The sequence below is a fragment of the Zalophus californianus genome, chromosome 5, assembly GCF_009762305.2.
Source record: "Zalophus californianus isolate mZalCal1 chromosome 5, mZalCal1.pri.v2, whole genome shotgun sequence".
In the NCBI taxonomy this organism is placed as follows: domain Eukaryota; kingdom Metazoa; phylum Chordata; class Mammalia; order Carnivora; family Otariidae; genus Zalophus; species Zalophus californianus.
Window position 1 is genome coordinate 127,040,826 of NC_045599.1, and position 15,424 is coordinate 127,056,249.

General features: G+C 43.5%; 1 protein-coding gene across 9 annotated transcripts in view; it reads right to left on the bottom strand.

Moving 5' to 3' along the window:
* The window catches only part of RAI14 (retinoic acid induced 14), a 135,489-nt gene that overhangs the window by 18,006 nt on the left and 102,059 nt on the right, over positions 1-15,424 (bottom strand). For 8 of the 9 annotated variants that reach the window (XR_003522326.1, XM_027606929.1, XM_027606924.1 and 5 more), the window contains exons 4-7: positions 14,643-14,731; positions 4,933-4,997; positions 1,267-1,324; positions 495-565 (exon numbers count right to left, since the gene is read on the bottom strand). Coding sequence is in view for 7 of the 9 variants with exons in the window: in XM_027606929.1 (XP_027462730.1) it covers positions 495-565; positions 1,267-1,324; positions 4,933-4,997; positions 14,643-14,731 (283 nt within the window). In the remaining 2 variants the exon portion in view is untranslated. Of the gene's footprint in view, positions 1-494; positions 566-1,266; positions 1,325-4,932; positions 4,998-14,458; positions 14,548-14,642; positions 14,732-15,424 lie in introns of all 9 variants that reach the window. The other variant, XM_027606932.2, reaches the window with a different exon arrangement.

The window sequence follows — 15,424 nt, forward strand, 5'->3', positions numbered from 1 at the left end:
ACAATGCATGCATGTCAATTCCCATCCTATGGCAGGAAATTTAACTTTGTAAACCAGGAGTGAATGGCATGCACATTTACTCTCAAAATAGCCCAGCAAGGTTAAAATAGTCTAGAGGCAGTCTTCAAAGTTGAGAAACATTAACCAAGAGTACCCAAGATGATACATGGGAAAGAACAGAAATAACAGAACTTCAATTTAGACTTATTTCTTATTTCTAAAAATCAAGAAAGTCAGCCTTATTAATATTTAGGTTGATGGCAGACAAACTCAGAAACAAATACACACATCAGGAAGTGCATGTTGCAAAATGTCTTATTAATGGTTCAGGGACCAGTGGAGAGAATACTTGAATCCATCTGGCAGAAGAGGACCCAGGTTGGAAATCACTAGCCTTGCCAAATGCTGAGGTCTCTAAAAGTCTTCGTGACTTTCGGGAGTAGCCCAGAGCACTCTAGAAACCAGTGTCCATCTAGTAGCCGCCCGATACTCACCAAATCCTTGAGGTTTATAGGGCTTTTGTGCTCGCAAAGAGCCTGCACGGCTTGCAGGCAGCCTTGTGCCGCTGGGGAAGGAAGCAAACACCACAGCCCATCACAACACTGTTCACACACGTGAACGTCAGGGACGTCAAACACGTTCAGTCCCACCCAGTTTGCCTATGTTACTCTAGTTGCACTGAAGAGCAATGGTATCAGGAAGGTTAAGTAAGGTGTTTTCAATTATTATTAAATTTCGATGTTTCTAGACCTAAAGCCAGTGGCTGCCAGTTGCCCTCATACAAATACTTGGTTTAGCATTTTGTAAGGACTTAGCTTGTCCACAATGAGCACTAACGGGAATTTATAAATCTCATCATTCCTGAGTTCAGTGTCAGCGTTCTATTACTTGGAGTTGTGTGACAGATAACAACAGACAGTAAAACAGAACACTGATAAATAAAATTGGGGTTTCTTTTGAGCCCCAAATCAAAAAAGTCTGTATCAAACATCACATGAAATCTGCAAATGCTTATGAGTACCTCTTAAATAAGAAGCTTACATTAATTAAAATACAATAACCATGACAATTTTTACTGACTGTTTGGCAGGCAATTGATGAATTCTAGATGTGTTCTTTGATAAAACTCCACACGTTTTGCAAACTGAGGGAAATGGAAATTCTAGGAATGATGACAGACAGCATCAGAAATAAAATGGCTTGAATGAGGAAAAGGAAAATTTAGTATTTCTTGGGGCAGAAGATAAATAAGAGACTGGAAGTCACCTGCATAATGTAAAGCTGTTTTCCCAGAACTGTCAACGCTTTCGGCTGGGCATTTAGACTAGAAGACAAAAATAAATAAATACACATAATAAAATTCAGTTCTGTTCAGTTCATCCTTTTCTTGCAAGGTTACGATGTATCTTATTAGGAAGAGTATAAATAGGAATAAGCCCCTATTGCTGCGCTCCGGGGCCCACTGGGGGGTGGGGGGGGGGGGGGGGAAGAGACTCATTTCCAAGCAATGGCGACCCAGGCAAGAGGTCACCTCTTTGTCGCTTTGGCTGTCCTGTCCTCTCTCACACTAGCACCCATCGCCAGCAGATCATCCCCACCAGCTAACACACATGCTCTAGGAGTTCTCGTCTTGACCCCATCTTTCCCCCTACTTCCTGCCCTAATTCTCTATCTCCCTTCACAAAACCAACTTTCTGTCAAGAACCCCCCATGTGAATCCAGGCTTCCTCGCTCCCCATTCACTTCCAAACCCAGTGCAGCTGCGCGCTGTCCTCCAGACTCCACAGAGACGGCCCTAGTCGGTCACCAACAACCTTCACGTCTCCCACAACAACAAACATCTGGGTCCTCCCCCTGCAGCAATCCACCCCCTTCTCCAAACATTCCTTCCTCTCGGCTCCACGCTAGCCTGCTTTCCTGGCCCCTGCTCTGGCCACTCCCCCCTCCATTAGCCAAACAGAACCTTGGGGTTCCTCGCTGCTCTCTTCCTTGGTAATCTCATCCACACCCACCAAGAGGCGAATGACTCTCAAATGGAAATCTTAACAATAACCACCACAATAGTGCCTACTAGCAGCTATCGCGTGCGGGGCACTCTTCAAAGAATTGTTTTTAGGCTCCTCACAACCCTACATAGATCCTATTATCACTCCCACCGTCATTTGAGGAAACTGAGATACAAAGAAGTTAATAATTTACTCAAGTCACAGGAAGTGGCAGAGCCAGGATTCAAACCCAGATGTGCTGGATGTGCCCATGTTCTTCTCTGTACACAACAGACATCATCTCTGAGTGCCAGGCTGGATAACCCATTGCCTAGTTCACATTCCTGCTCCCCGTAGGCACCTCAAACGCAGCCCAGCCCAGACTTCTGGTCTCCTCTCCCTGACGCTTCCCTGTCTTTGTCAACAGCACCATCACCCAACTAGCCAACGAGCTAAAGATCACTGGGCCATCTCTGATTTCTTCTCCACCCCCTCCGTGACCATGCCCGGTCAATTCTGTGTCCTAAATACACCTGCTCTACTCTCTCTTTCCCCATGATCACCCCATCAGCTAAGCCAGCACCTGCTCACCCAGACAAGCTGTGGCTGCCTCCCAGTGGTCTCCACAGCTCTGCTTTTGCCCCTATTCTCTATAGCACTAGAGTGGTCTTTTAAAACTGAATTCCTTGAAAGCCCTCCACAGTTCCACGCTGTGCTTAGAGGAGTTACAGTCCGCCTATTATGCCACACAGGCTGGCACTCCATGTCCTTCTTTCTCCTCCTCACTCGTTTTGCCCCGGGCTTTCCTTCCTCCTTAACTAGAGCCTTTCCTACCGGAGGCCCTCTCTCCTTGCTCTTCTCTCTGCTTGAGAGGTTTTCCCCTTGGCTCTTTCCATCGTTTTCAGCTTAAATATCACCTCCTCCATGGGGCCTTCCCTGAATATCCACCCCACACTCCTCTCTCTCAGGTCTCTGTTAGTTTTCTTCATGATGTTATGCAATATGTAATGTGCATTTGCGGATTTGTTTACAAGATGGCCAGCTCCATCAGGATAGGGGCTGCTCTGTTCTCTGTTCGTGAGCATATATTCAATGCTTGACACAGTGCATGGTGCCCACGGGACACTTGTTAAAAGCAGGGGGGCCTAGCGGGCTCTTGGGGGAGGGAGAGGGTTCATTTGAACTTGAAGAATCTCACAAGACTCTTTGTGCTCACTGCCTTGAGGAGGCAGAACTTTGAAATGGTAGCCACTGGAGAAGAGAAGTCTCTCCAGCAGACAGTAAGAGCAAAGGCCTAGAGAGCCTACAGGGGATTAAGTGCAGAGGGTAAGGGAGGGCAGGAGATGACAAGAGTCCCAACAAAGAGGGCAGGGTATGCCAAGACACAAGTGAAGAATTAGCTAGAGATGTCCAGGACCCAAGGAAAGCAACCCATTAGGACATCAAAGCCTCCGGTTTTAGCAACTATTCAGAAAGAAGAACAGCAAATTTGCAAGTTAGAGGCAAGAACAGGCAATGTTAGAGTGAAATGTCTGTCTGCCCGTCAGTGGTAAGAAGAATGGAGATCAAGTTACGACTTACCATGCTTTGGCCTAATTTTAGAATAGCACAAGGAAGTGTTTAAAGGCTTCAAAGATTCCAGAGAAAAACCAATCCATTTGCATAACCAGATATAAAATTACATTAGAGGCTAGAATATCTGGTCCTTGCCCATGAGGATTTCCAGCTTGTCAAGTTCATTCTTCCTGAAAATCAGAGCCAGATGCAAAGTCTGGATAACCAAGCCAGACTGGGAATGGAGATTTAAAATACAAATAAGTTAAAGAAAAAATGAAGGTAAGGCCAAGGGTATGGAGGCAGGATACTGGGACAAGTCAGTGATTTGTCATTTATCCAGAGTGCCGGGTCTCAGAGAAGGCAGATAAGTTCTATTTTAACCATTTTCAGAGAGATGCCTCATAATAAATAATAATAATAATAATAATAATAATAATAATAATAATAACAGATGTTCATCTATTTTTCTTGAATTTCACTTCAAAGACCCGTTAAGGTTATGCATTCCCGGCATTGGTGGTGGCTTGCATCATGTAATGGAAGACAAGAAGCTGTGTGATCAACAGAGCACGACAAGTTGAAGAATGTGACCACATTTCTGCATTAGAATTGCAAAGCCAAATTAAAGCAAGATGCCGGTCCCACACAGCGCTTGCTCGTGAAGGCTGAGGCAAGAGCACAACAGAACAGTCTTCCAAGCGCAGATTTTATTGCTCTGGGTCGTTCCTGAAAACCACCAGCTTGCATTTTGACTGGCAACAGCTGGATGTTACGCTATGGACTGCTATCAGGAGTTCATTAAATATTCATCTTTAAAGATTTACAGAGGTCGTCCCCCTACGTGAGCATTATAAGCGGGCAAGCAAACCCGGGAGTTGGCTTGAAATTATAAAGAATAAAACCAAGAACTTAAACAAAAACCAAGAACTAAAAGCTCACTAAGAGTTACGCATGAGGAAATAATAGTTAAAATTCTGTTTCTCGGTAAGAGTAGTGTTCTCCCAATGACAGAAGGAGAGAATACTAGGGTACTAGAGATCCTGTATCGTAAGGGTCTCCAACAGCATGGAAAAAGTTTTTAAAACTGACTATGTAAAGGATACAAGTCTTTCAGGAAAGAAAATGAGGAGCTGAATAAAGGAGAGAAAAAGGCTGGATCCCAGGAAGGCACTCCAAATTCTGATTAGGACCCTCTTCCCTTACCAGCGCAATTGCTATGGAAATAATCTTCTCCTTGGTTATCATTTAAAGAATGACGCCTCTTAGGAAATGCAGTTTCTGGGATGGTATTTAAAGGAGTGTGCCTGTGTTTGTTCTTTCACAGATAAGGGTACTCTTAAATTTTGACATCATTTTAAAAAATTTATCATTTTAGGTTGTTCCACGTTACCTGAAGGAGCTTACGGATGCATTCATAGTGGCTGTTCTTGGCTGCGAGGTGCAAAGCACTGTGTCCTAAATGGAGTGAAAAAAAAAAAGTTTTAGAAAAAAGGGCCACACATTTTAAATCCCTTTCTTATCTCTATAAGGAAGACAACTATGAGGAAATAAACTGTTCTCCAACAAAGACGGGATTGTTACTCTTGAGGGGAAGACCTCAGCTTCTTATCTGTAAAGTTCAGTGACAAAAGAGCGGAGAACACAGAGCATCCTGCCCACTGGGTAATATTCGGGGTCTACTCCAAGTGCCGTTTCTCTTGGGTGCCATGAAATCTTAGCTAGGAGCTTGCAGGTGACTCAAGACATGCAGCTCAGCTCTGCAACTGTCAGTATGTATGCCAAATGCCCTGCATCCACATCAGCCACACCAGGCTTCGACTACCACAGGCCCAGGAACCCAAGAGAGGTCGCCCATGGGCCAGGCGAGCACATTCTGAACACCCACACACTTAAATCCCGATTTTGGACCTTTCATTTCCCTCTCCTCCAAACGTGCTCCAGCCCCTGCATGGAAATCACCTGGAGTTTTCAGATATTCAAAATCCTTCTGTGGAAGAAGGGAAAGAGCTGTAAAGCCAGTAATACACTATTTAAGTGGCATCTCTTTACATTCCCTTCATAGAACGTGACTCCAACATGAGGACTCCGATGCCTCAGCGGTCAGCTTTAGGAAATCCTCGTGCTGGCCCCAACTCTCTCCACTGTCTAATGGGCCTACAGAATTTCTATGGAAGAGGGGTTGAGGGGCAGCCTCTCGGCAGAAGGCCTGGCTACCAGCCCAGCAGGCTCCCACCCAAGGCCCTTCCCAGCTGCTCCGCGCTGAGCCTGGAATCTCTCCCTCCGGATCACCACACGGCTTACTCGCTCACCTCAGGTGCGGCTGAAAGGGTGCTTTGGAATGAGGTATCCCCTGACCTCCCCTTTTAAAATTCCCATTCCTCGGCCACCTTTTTAATCCTTACTCCCTGCTTCACTTCTGTTCTTCACAGCACTGAGCACCTTCCCACACTCCCTTCCCACCCCAGCCCCTCCACACAACACACACATTTATGGAGATCATTGTTTTTCTTTCCCCACTAGACTATGAACTCATTGAGGACGGGAAGTTCTGATGCATTCCCTGCTGTGTCTCTAGTCCAGCACTGGTGATGCGTAGTAGGTTCTTAATACACACTTGTTAATTTGAATTAGAAGGTATAGCTCATTCCAAATGTCTGGGGAGGAGGTCTGGGGGGAAGGAACCAAAATTACCACTGCTGGCCAACCCAGCACACATAGTCAACTCTTCTAAATCCTCCATTTTCCAAACTTTTTGGCCAAGATACACCCAATGTAACACCTGTAAACAACCCATACTTTGGGACATGCTTCAAAAATGGTTTCTCAGCCTCAGCGCTATTGATTCTTTAAGCTGTGTGTGTTGAGGGGAGGGAGGTTGTCCTATGCATTTTAGGGTAATAAGCAGTACCTCTGGCCTCTACCCATCATATGTCCATTTGTGATGATCAGAAATGTCTCCAGACATTGCCAGATATTCCTTGGGGGCAAAATCACCCACGGGGCTTAGAGACAACAATTTCTTTTATATGGTGGTCCAGTCTCCAAATATCATTTCTCCTTTTTGAAATAGTCTTCATGGGGTGTCTGGGTGGCTCAGTAGTTAAGCATCTGCCTTCAGCTCAGGTCATGATCCCAGGGTCCTGGGATCGGGCCCCGCATTGGGCTCCCTGCTCCTCGGGAAGCCTGCTTCTCCATCTCCCACTTCCCCTGCTTGTGTTCCCTCTCTCGCTGTGTCTCTCTCTGCCAAATAAATAAATCTTTTTTTTTTAAGATTTTATTTAAGAGAGAGAGCACACACACATGTGCTTACATGAGTGTGGGGGGGAGGGGCAGAGGGAGAAGCAGACTCCCCGCTAAGCAGGGAGCCCGATGCAGGGCTCCATACCAGCACATGGAGATCATGACCTGAGCCAAAGGCAGACACTTAACCGACTGAGCCACCCAGGCACCCCCTGACTGTAAATCTTTAATTATTAGAGTAGGAAATATATACTTACAAATTAGAGGGTTTAGGACCCCAGTGAGCTATACAGAAGCACATGGGAGGTCAGAAGATCAGATTCCTTCTTTTCTGAGATCAGCTGAACTACAGGATTCTAAGGGCATCCGTGGTGGGGGGGGTTGTTTAGATGGTGCAGAACACTGAGAGGCAGGAATCCCTCCAACCTCTCCCACATGGATGGGGATGAGGAAGGTTGGCAATGGAGACCCTTGGAAGAAGGAAGACAAACCTCTTTTCTTCCTCATCCTCCTTTTACTGCATGAGAACCTCTCCTTCCAGGATGTATACTGCATCATAGTATGAGTTCAGTTACAGTATGCATGAAATGGGCTTCGGTGGGCTAGCCTTGCCCCCAACTATCATCTGTACCAGGGTTTCTAAGGACAAACAAATTCCGAGTTTTAAACAAATGCCTTACAGATGAACTTTTGGAAGCCATCCCATGTGTAGGCAGAAGATTGTTTTTGTCATGTATGCAGTCTGTTAGCTTTCGTCTATGCGGTGGACAAAAGCTGTTCTACATAAAGAGCACCCATTGGAAAAAGACACAATTCTCCAGAGATAAGATGGTAGGAAGATTTAAACAACTCAGCATAAAATAAACAACAGGGCTTCATTGCACTCCAAGTGTTCTAGTCATACCTGGAAGTAAGTACTGTGTTTCTAAGGAAACACAATTCTTTTATTCCCTGGCCCTATGCGACATTTTCCTAAACCAGGAGCACGACAGTATTGCCCATTCAAATAGTCTCAAAATCCAAATAATACATCATTCCCTGGACATTACACTGAAGCAAGAGGTCTCTCACTCCTAAGGTTAGAACAAAATCCTCTTTCCAAATGCAAAATTTTCTGGAGAGAATATATTATATTAGTGAGAGACTCTCAGTGTAATGAGACAGTGTATACGTCTGGCCCCCATTCAGCTGTGGATCTGTCTGGAATATCAGGAAACAATTTCCCAAAAGCAAATAACATGGCAACCCTAATTCTGTGCATTCTGGCAGAACTCTGCCTGTAAGTAAAAAGACCAGTGTTATTTCTAAGTCAAGAGTTGTGGGCTATTACAGGTAGTATAAAAATCCTATTAAGCAAAGGGAGTCTAAAAACGATGGCCCAGGGGCACCTGGCTGGCTCAGTCGGTAGAAAATACGACTCTTGATCTTGGGGTCATGAGTTTTGAGTCCCACACTGGGTGGAGAGAGGACTTAAAAAAATAAAAATAAAAAGTAAAAAGGATGGCCCAGCCATTCTTGCCGTGGAACACCCCCCTCCCAATTACCTCAGACAATAACCCTTTATTCAATTCTTTAAGATCACTGGATTATAAAATGGAGAAGAATTAACTTCTAATAGAGCCATTTTTGATGTACTCTTCAAGTATATGTGAAAAATTTTGAAACTAGAGTCAGAGATAGGGCTAACAAGGCCAAAGTCTGAAAAATCAGTTTTAGATAATATAGAGACATTTAGAAAAATAAAGAGAATACTCAACTAGATAAGATTTAAAATATTTTCTTAAAAATCAGAGTTTCAGAATGCTGACTATATTTAAACAATAAAAGTATAAATTTGGTTCTCATTTATAATTTTATTTTTATTTTAAATTTTTTAAAAAAAGATTTTATTTATTTATTTGACAGAGGGAGACACAGGGAGAGAGGGAACACAAGCAGGGGGAGTGGGAGAGGGAGAAGCAGGCTTCCCGTGGAGCAGGGAGCCCGATGCGGGGCTCGATACCAGGACCCTGGGATCATGACCGGAGCCGAAGGCAGACGCTTAATGACTGAGCCACCCAGGCACCCCTTATTTATAATTTTAAATATATTTAAACATCAGTAGTCATAGTAATCCTCATCTTTTCACCATATTTTCATTGCTGAGGCACAGGTCCGTTTACCTTGTTATATCCCCAGGAGAGGATCCGAGTATGAAAGACATATTTATAGTCACCATTTTTACTATTAGCTATGGAATTACCCTTTAGTCCCCCAGTATAGATTTGTATAGCATTCCATATGGAATTAAAAGACTTCTTTGCGTATGTGTATACCATCTGAAATATTTTCACGGCCAGGTTATGCTGATGGTTGTATATGGTTGACCCTCTGACCACCCACACACAAGTCAATAGCAAGTAAAGTACGACAAATCATACAATCATTTTTTCATTTTCTTTGTTCTAAATGAAAATATGAAATACACTTTATTGGCTATAATTTGCAGTTACAGTTTAAATGACCCATTCTCTAAAGCGCCTGAGTTTTAAGATGGATAGATATTACCTTTTGTGTCTTTACATGCTATCAAATTTGAGTGGGATTAGGGGGCATAAAGGAATGGAAGTTCACCTAGAAATCAAAACAAAAATTAAGCCAGCCCTTAGAAACCCCAGAGAAAAGTAAGGGTTCTCAAGCATTCCTCCTTCCGAGGACTATGCATTCTGATGTTTCCATACCCCAGTTCTCACTCTCCTAAGTCTCTCTTCTGTGAGAAAAGACGTTTTATTTTGAAGGTTAAGTGTGCAAAGGGATCAGAGAAAATTTAACATATGGGTGTGAGATACAAAATGCACATTATCCTCCAATCTCTGTCCCTACCTCCTTGTGTAACAAAACCTTCGATATTTTTAACTGGACACGTTGCTGCTCAGAGTTCCCAGCTTCCCAGAAAGTTGAGCGTGGCTACAGACACACTCTGTCCAATGAGATCTAAGTGTGTGTCATTCGTGGGCTGTGCCTGCCCCTCCCCCTTGTGGCCGTTGGGGCGCAGATTCAGGGGAAGCTGCCTTGGGCTATGAGGACCACAGCCACACCAGGGATGGTGGAGCAACAGGGGTCTGTATCCCTCACAGCGTGGAGCTGAGCTGCCACACCGATTTGGGGCTTTCAACTGAGAGAGAGAAAATTCTATTTGTTTCAGCCACTCTTACTCCGGTATCCTGTCATTGCATCAAACGTATACACTCACGAAGAGAGGGTGTCTGAAAGCTGATGCTTCAGAAAACCCCTGATAACAAACAGAAGATCCTTTGGTCTTCTTCAATCTTTTGTTAATGCTTCTGTTCAATCCTGCCTCATCCTCCAGGGTGCTAAATGCAGGCACCACCACTCCCCACTCTCAAAAAAAGCCTAGAAGTCAATTTTACTATTTATCTGGGAGAAGTGCTTTCTAAAGAAACAGACAGAAATGCCAATCCCTACGTCAGTGAAGAACCAGAGCAAGCAAAATAAAAGATGCGAGACAAATAACGTAGGTCCAGCTCAGAGATGGCACCGTGGGCTTAGGAGCGGGCTTTCCTACGTGACCACGACACACCCGTGTGGTGGTGGTCGTCAGACAGGCAAGTAAGGAACGGGGGGGAAACCGCCAAAACCAAAAACGTAAGCCATGAGCTTCTACCAGTCTTTGGGTTCTCTTTTTCTGATTTGTACAATGAAAGCAGCTGGCCTGGTGACTGTAAAAAACATAAATAAAGATGTGAAACCTTTTCAAAAGTCTCATGTGTAAAAGATAATAAAGGTGTTGTGGGTGAAGTAGCAATAATCGTGATCATCTAGGAGCCAGACGCAGGGAGCCCTCACTGACCATGGCGCTGAAGCCTCAATGGGCATTCATCTAAAATGATGTGACCCGGGGCGCCCGGGTGACTCAGTCATTAAGCGTCTGCCTTCGGCTCAGGTCGTGATCCCGGGGTCCTGGGATCGAGCCCCGCACAGGGCTCCCTGCTCGGCAGGAAGCCTGCTTCTCCCTCTCCCACTCCCCCTGCTTGTGTTCCCTCTCTGGCTGTGTCTTTCTCTGTCAAATAAATAAATAAAATCTTTAAAAAAAAATTAAAAAAATAAATAAAATGATGTGACTGTGGTACTGGAACCATACCCAAGGCCTTATCTTCTGACAGTGATTTGCTCATAAGAGTGCTTGTAAAGCATCCATAAAAATTCTCTGGTCAGACTTCCAAACATTTCATGTGGAAAGATAGTTGTGGAAAAAAAAAATAGATGCTAAAAACCCTCTGCTTCTCAAAACCTCTTTTTAAATCTAGTCACTGGTTTTAAAAATAGGAAATTACACCAGTTCAGTCATCCTGTAGCCTTGGTGGATAAATCTAATAAAAAGGTCAGTGTAGTATATTTTGAAAGCAGTTTTTTTCCAAAAATTCTACAGGGCAGTATGATATATGGTTAACAGATTTCTGTATCAGTTCTCAGTGGGTGTTTGGACTGAGGTTGGCCATTCCTCAGTAATAATGTGGCAATATTTAAGTAGGTTTACTAGAAAGACAACACCTCTAAGAGCCGAGCCATTTAATTCATCCCTTAACCACCATAAAAGATGTTTTGGATGAATGATGGTCAACTGAGGCATGGTGACTAATGGACTGTGCTTTTCTTTCTTTCTTCCTTCCTTTACTTCCTTCCCTTCCTTCCTTCTTTCTTTCTTCCTTTCTCTGTCTCTGTCTTTCTTTCCTTCCTTCCTTCCCCCCCTCCCTCCTTCCTTCCTTCTTTAAAGATTTTACTTATTTATTTGAGAGAGAGAGAGCACAGAGGGAGAGGGAGAAGCAGGGGCCCCACTGAGCAGGGAGCCTGATGAGGGGCTTGATCCCAGGATCCCAGGAGACACTTAACCGACTGAATCACCCCAGGTGCCCCTGTGCTGTGCTCTCGTGAGAGAGAAAGATGGGGGTAGGTGATAAAGCAACTGGAAGGACACAGGCATGGGCAGTAAAAGCCACTGCATTGACCTTGTTTGTTGTGAAGGACAAAATCTGAGGAGTGTTGTTGTTCTAAATAACACAACATCTCTATGCACATTTTCCTTGCAGCCTTTTCCTTCTGTTGTTCCTACATTCTCTTTGCATGCTTTCAAGAAATCATGAGAAGCCAGTGCCTCATTCAGACAAAAGTAAAACAGTAAGCCCGAAGACCAAAGTGCTACCCTCACTGCTAAAAAAATGTTAGTGGGGAGAGAAGTGACTGGCATCTCTAAGACATTTTTACGTCACTGAATGTTTGGACAATGTTCTCTGCCCACATAGTGCCATGGAGTCCACCAATTTCAATCAGGGCTAAAAAAAAATGGAGTGTGGCAGTGCCCACAGACCGGCACAGAGAGCAGATAGGATGGGTCTGCAGTGTCCCCTCCGGTGTTGCTTCTTGGAGGGCGGTGTCATCTCAGCCATCAAGGCACTGGGCACTACACTGGGGTGTCCAGGTCTCAAGGCCTGACACTTCATCAGACTCTTAAAAACTGAGTTAGGGCTCTGGTAGGAAGTACAGACTCTACCCAATGTGTTATGTGGCACAAAAACCTTAGAGCTTTAAGTGTCCAAAATGATACTGGTGGAACATTAAAAAAAAAAAAAAGAAGAAGAAGAAGGCAGCCTGTAGACTTTATTATATAATGTGATCTCAACTATATAAAACTCTGCCAGGAAAAATCTGGAAGGAAATGTAGCAAAATAGTAAAAGTTTTCTCTTCTTGTTAAGAGTAGAAGCATTGGTAGGGATGCCTGGGTGGCTCAGTTGGTTGGTTAAGCATCTGACTGTCGGTTTTGATTCGGGTCATGATCTCAGGGTCCTAGGACTGATCCCCACAATGGGCTCCATGCTCAGCCGGGAATCTGCTTAAGGATTCTCTCCCTCTGCCCCTCCTCCTGCTTGCACTCTCTCTCTCAAATAAATAAAATCTTAAAAAAAGAAAAGAGCAGAAGCACTGGTTACCTTCTCTATAGTTTTCTGTATTTCTTTAATTTTCTACAATGAGCATTAGAGAAACATATTTTTCCCTGTAACAAAAAGATAGAGGGGAAGAGATATTTGGTTATGATAGAGATAACTAGACTCCTGGCTAAACTATTTCTTTTCTTAAAGATTTATTTCTTTATTTGAGAGACAGCGCACGCAAGCGAGCACGTGCATGGGGTGGGAGAGGGAGAGAGAGTCTTAAGCAGACTCTGCGCTGAGCATGGAGCCCGATATGGGGCTTGATCTCAGGACCCTGACTAATCTATTTCTTAACATCAAATGCAATGAAACAAATCTGTATTATAGATCTAATTTATTCACTCTAAGCTAATTCCTTTAGATTAGGACTTTCTTAGACAGAAAACTCCATCTACTTATGATGACATACTTCTCATCAAGGGTACTTTAGCCAATCGTACTGCCCTTGCCTGTATGTGGTATGACTTTTAAGGTAATGACAATAAGCTTTTAAAAACAAGCAAAATAACTAGGTCTTGGGATTAAGGATGACTTTAATCAGTGCAACATAAATTAGTATTTCCCTTAAGGTAGTCACTTAAGGAAACCATTCTTCCATTGGTATTGACATTTGTCAAAGTATTTCTTTTGGAGCTTTCTGTGGTACTGCTCAGGAAAAGCATTCTGTTACTTCAATCACTCTCTATTTTTGACCAAAAATGGTTTTACCAGTTTGATACCTCAGTTACCTGACTTAACTTCAAGTGGCTTTTGGCCTATCCTAAAAAAACAAATCTGTTCTCAAAGGATAAAGATCCCCTAACACTGAGATTTAAAAAAAATAATGCCACAGACTTTTTGAAAATAATTCTGAAACAAGGTCCTCCAACCATATTTTGAGTATTAACAGCATTCTCACAATACCTGACTGACCTCCCCTGTCCAAGACAACTACTCTGTGGTGGCCAGTGTGTTGGGGGGAGGAAAAGGGATCCTTTATGGATTAATGCAAAGCCTAGATAAAGACTACGGAATGGACTGATTTCGTATTCCAGTAAAAACTAACAAAAGCCTTGTAGAAGGCATAGGTTCTGAAGTACAACAGAGAAATGAAAAGCCATCAGTAATTGCTTTGGTCTGGCCAGCAGGGGCAGAACCTCAGGCTGGAGATCCCAGGGACTCCTTCCTGTAGAACAATGTTCATAAAAGATACGACTACACTTTCTTCTCTCTCTGTTTGCCGTGTTCGTCATCAACACTGGCTTCACATTAGAATCACCTGGGGACTTTATAAAAACTGCCAGTTGGCTGGCAACCTTCAGACAATGGAATCTGAATCTCAGAAGACAGGGCATGGTATAGAGGTGTGGGGGTTGTATGTGTCTATACTGTTTATTTTTTCCTTCCATTCTTTCCCTCCCTCCCCCACCTCCAGGTCCCAGGTGACTCAGATGCACTGAAGCATGATAAGGGGTGGGAACCATGGGCAGCTGGTCCAGATGAAGATCATGGCTTCTGTCTACAGAGCTCATCTCAGCTGGCTGACAAAATGAGCTCCTAAACAACACACTGCATTTCATCCCCTCATACGATGATTTGTAAAAACAAAAATTAAGAAATATTGCCAGGTCCATACATATAGTCTTAGAAAATAGTATTTTAACATATGGAATAAGAAGCATACAGTTTCTAGTTGACTGACCACATACATGATGAAAACACTTGTAAAGGCACAAATGACGAAATCACGGCAGAGCCTAGTCATTAGCGGTGATTCTAGGTTCTTCTTTTGGCGTATCTGTAGATTGGAAATTTTCCACAATGAATATGTCTCACCTTTGTGATACCTACTCTTGTGCTGGCCTATTGACTTAAGAAATAAAGACCACATACCAGCAGTATCTTGGGCAGTCACGTCCACGCCATGTGTCACCATGACCCTGAGGCATTCCACATGCCCTTTCGTAGCAGCAAGATGAAAGCTGAAAAAGAGGTAAACACAATCGCCTTAAGATTTCCACTCTTTGGAGTTCATCTCCAATGATGCTTTTTGCCTCTTCATGTACACTTTCTCTCACTTAAGCTCCACGACCTGAGGAGATATTATTAGCAACCTCGTTTTAAAGATGAGGAAGCGGAGGCTCCAAGTGGTCTGATAATTTGCTCATTGACACTTTTTATTAAGTAATGGAGTGGGAGCTAGATCTTAGGTTTTCCAACCTACAGACCAGGCTTGAAAGAGGTAAGATCCAACTACATCATTCATCTCTTTAAGAAACAAGAGTGTCCAAAATAGAACCAGTTCCTAAATAATAAGTAATTTATCAATTTTTTTCTGTTGTCTAGGGCTTTCACCAAAGCCATTATTTCTAAGTAACTTACTCTATAAAGAGAAGTCTAAGCCAAACAATGGTCACGGTTCTTAGACAACATCAGTGTCAAATGCACTGTTGTGTTGTAGCAGAATAACAGTAGTTGTACACAACTTTTGTTAGTGGCTAGTGTGTGCCAACCATCTTCTCACTTTTATACATCATCTCTTTTCATTCTAATAGCTTTTGGAGGTGAATCCTATCACTGTCTCCATTAGATGGCAGGTGTCTATACCCGGTCAGGTGCAAACAGCATTAAGGAAAGCCCACAATTGGGCTCCAGTATTCCCTGACACTGGGGAG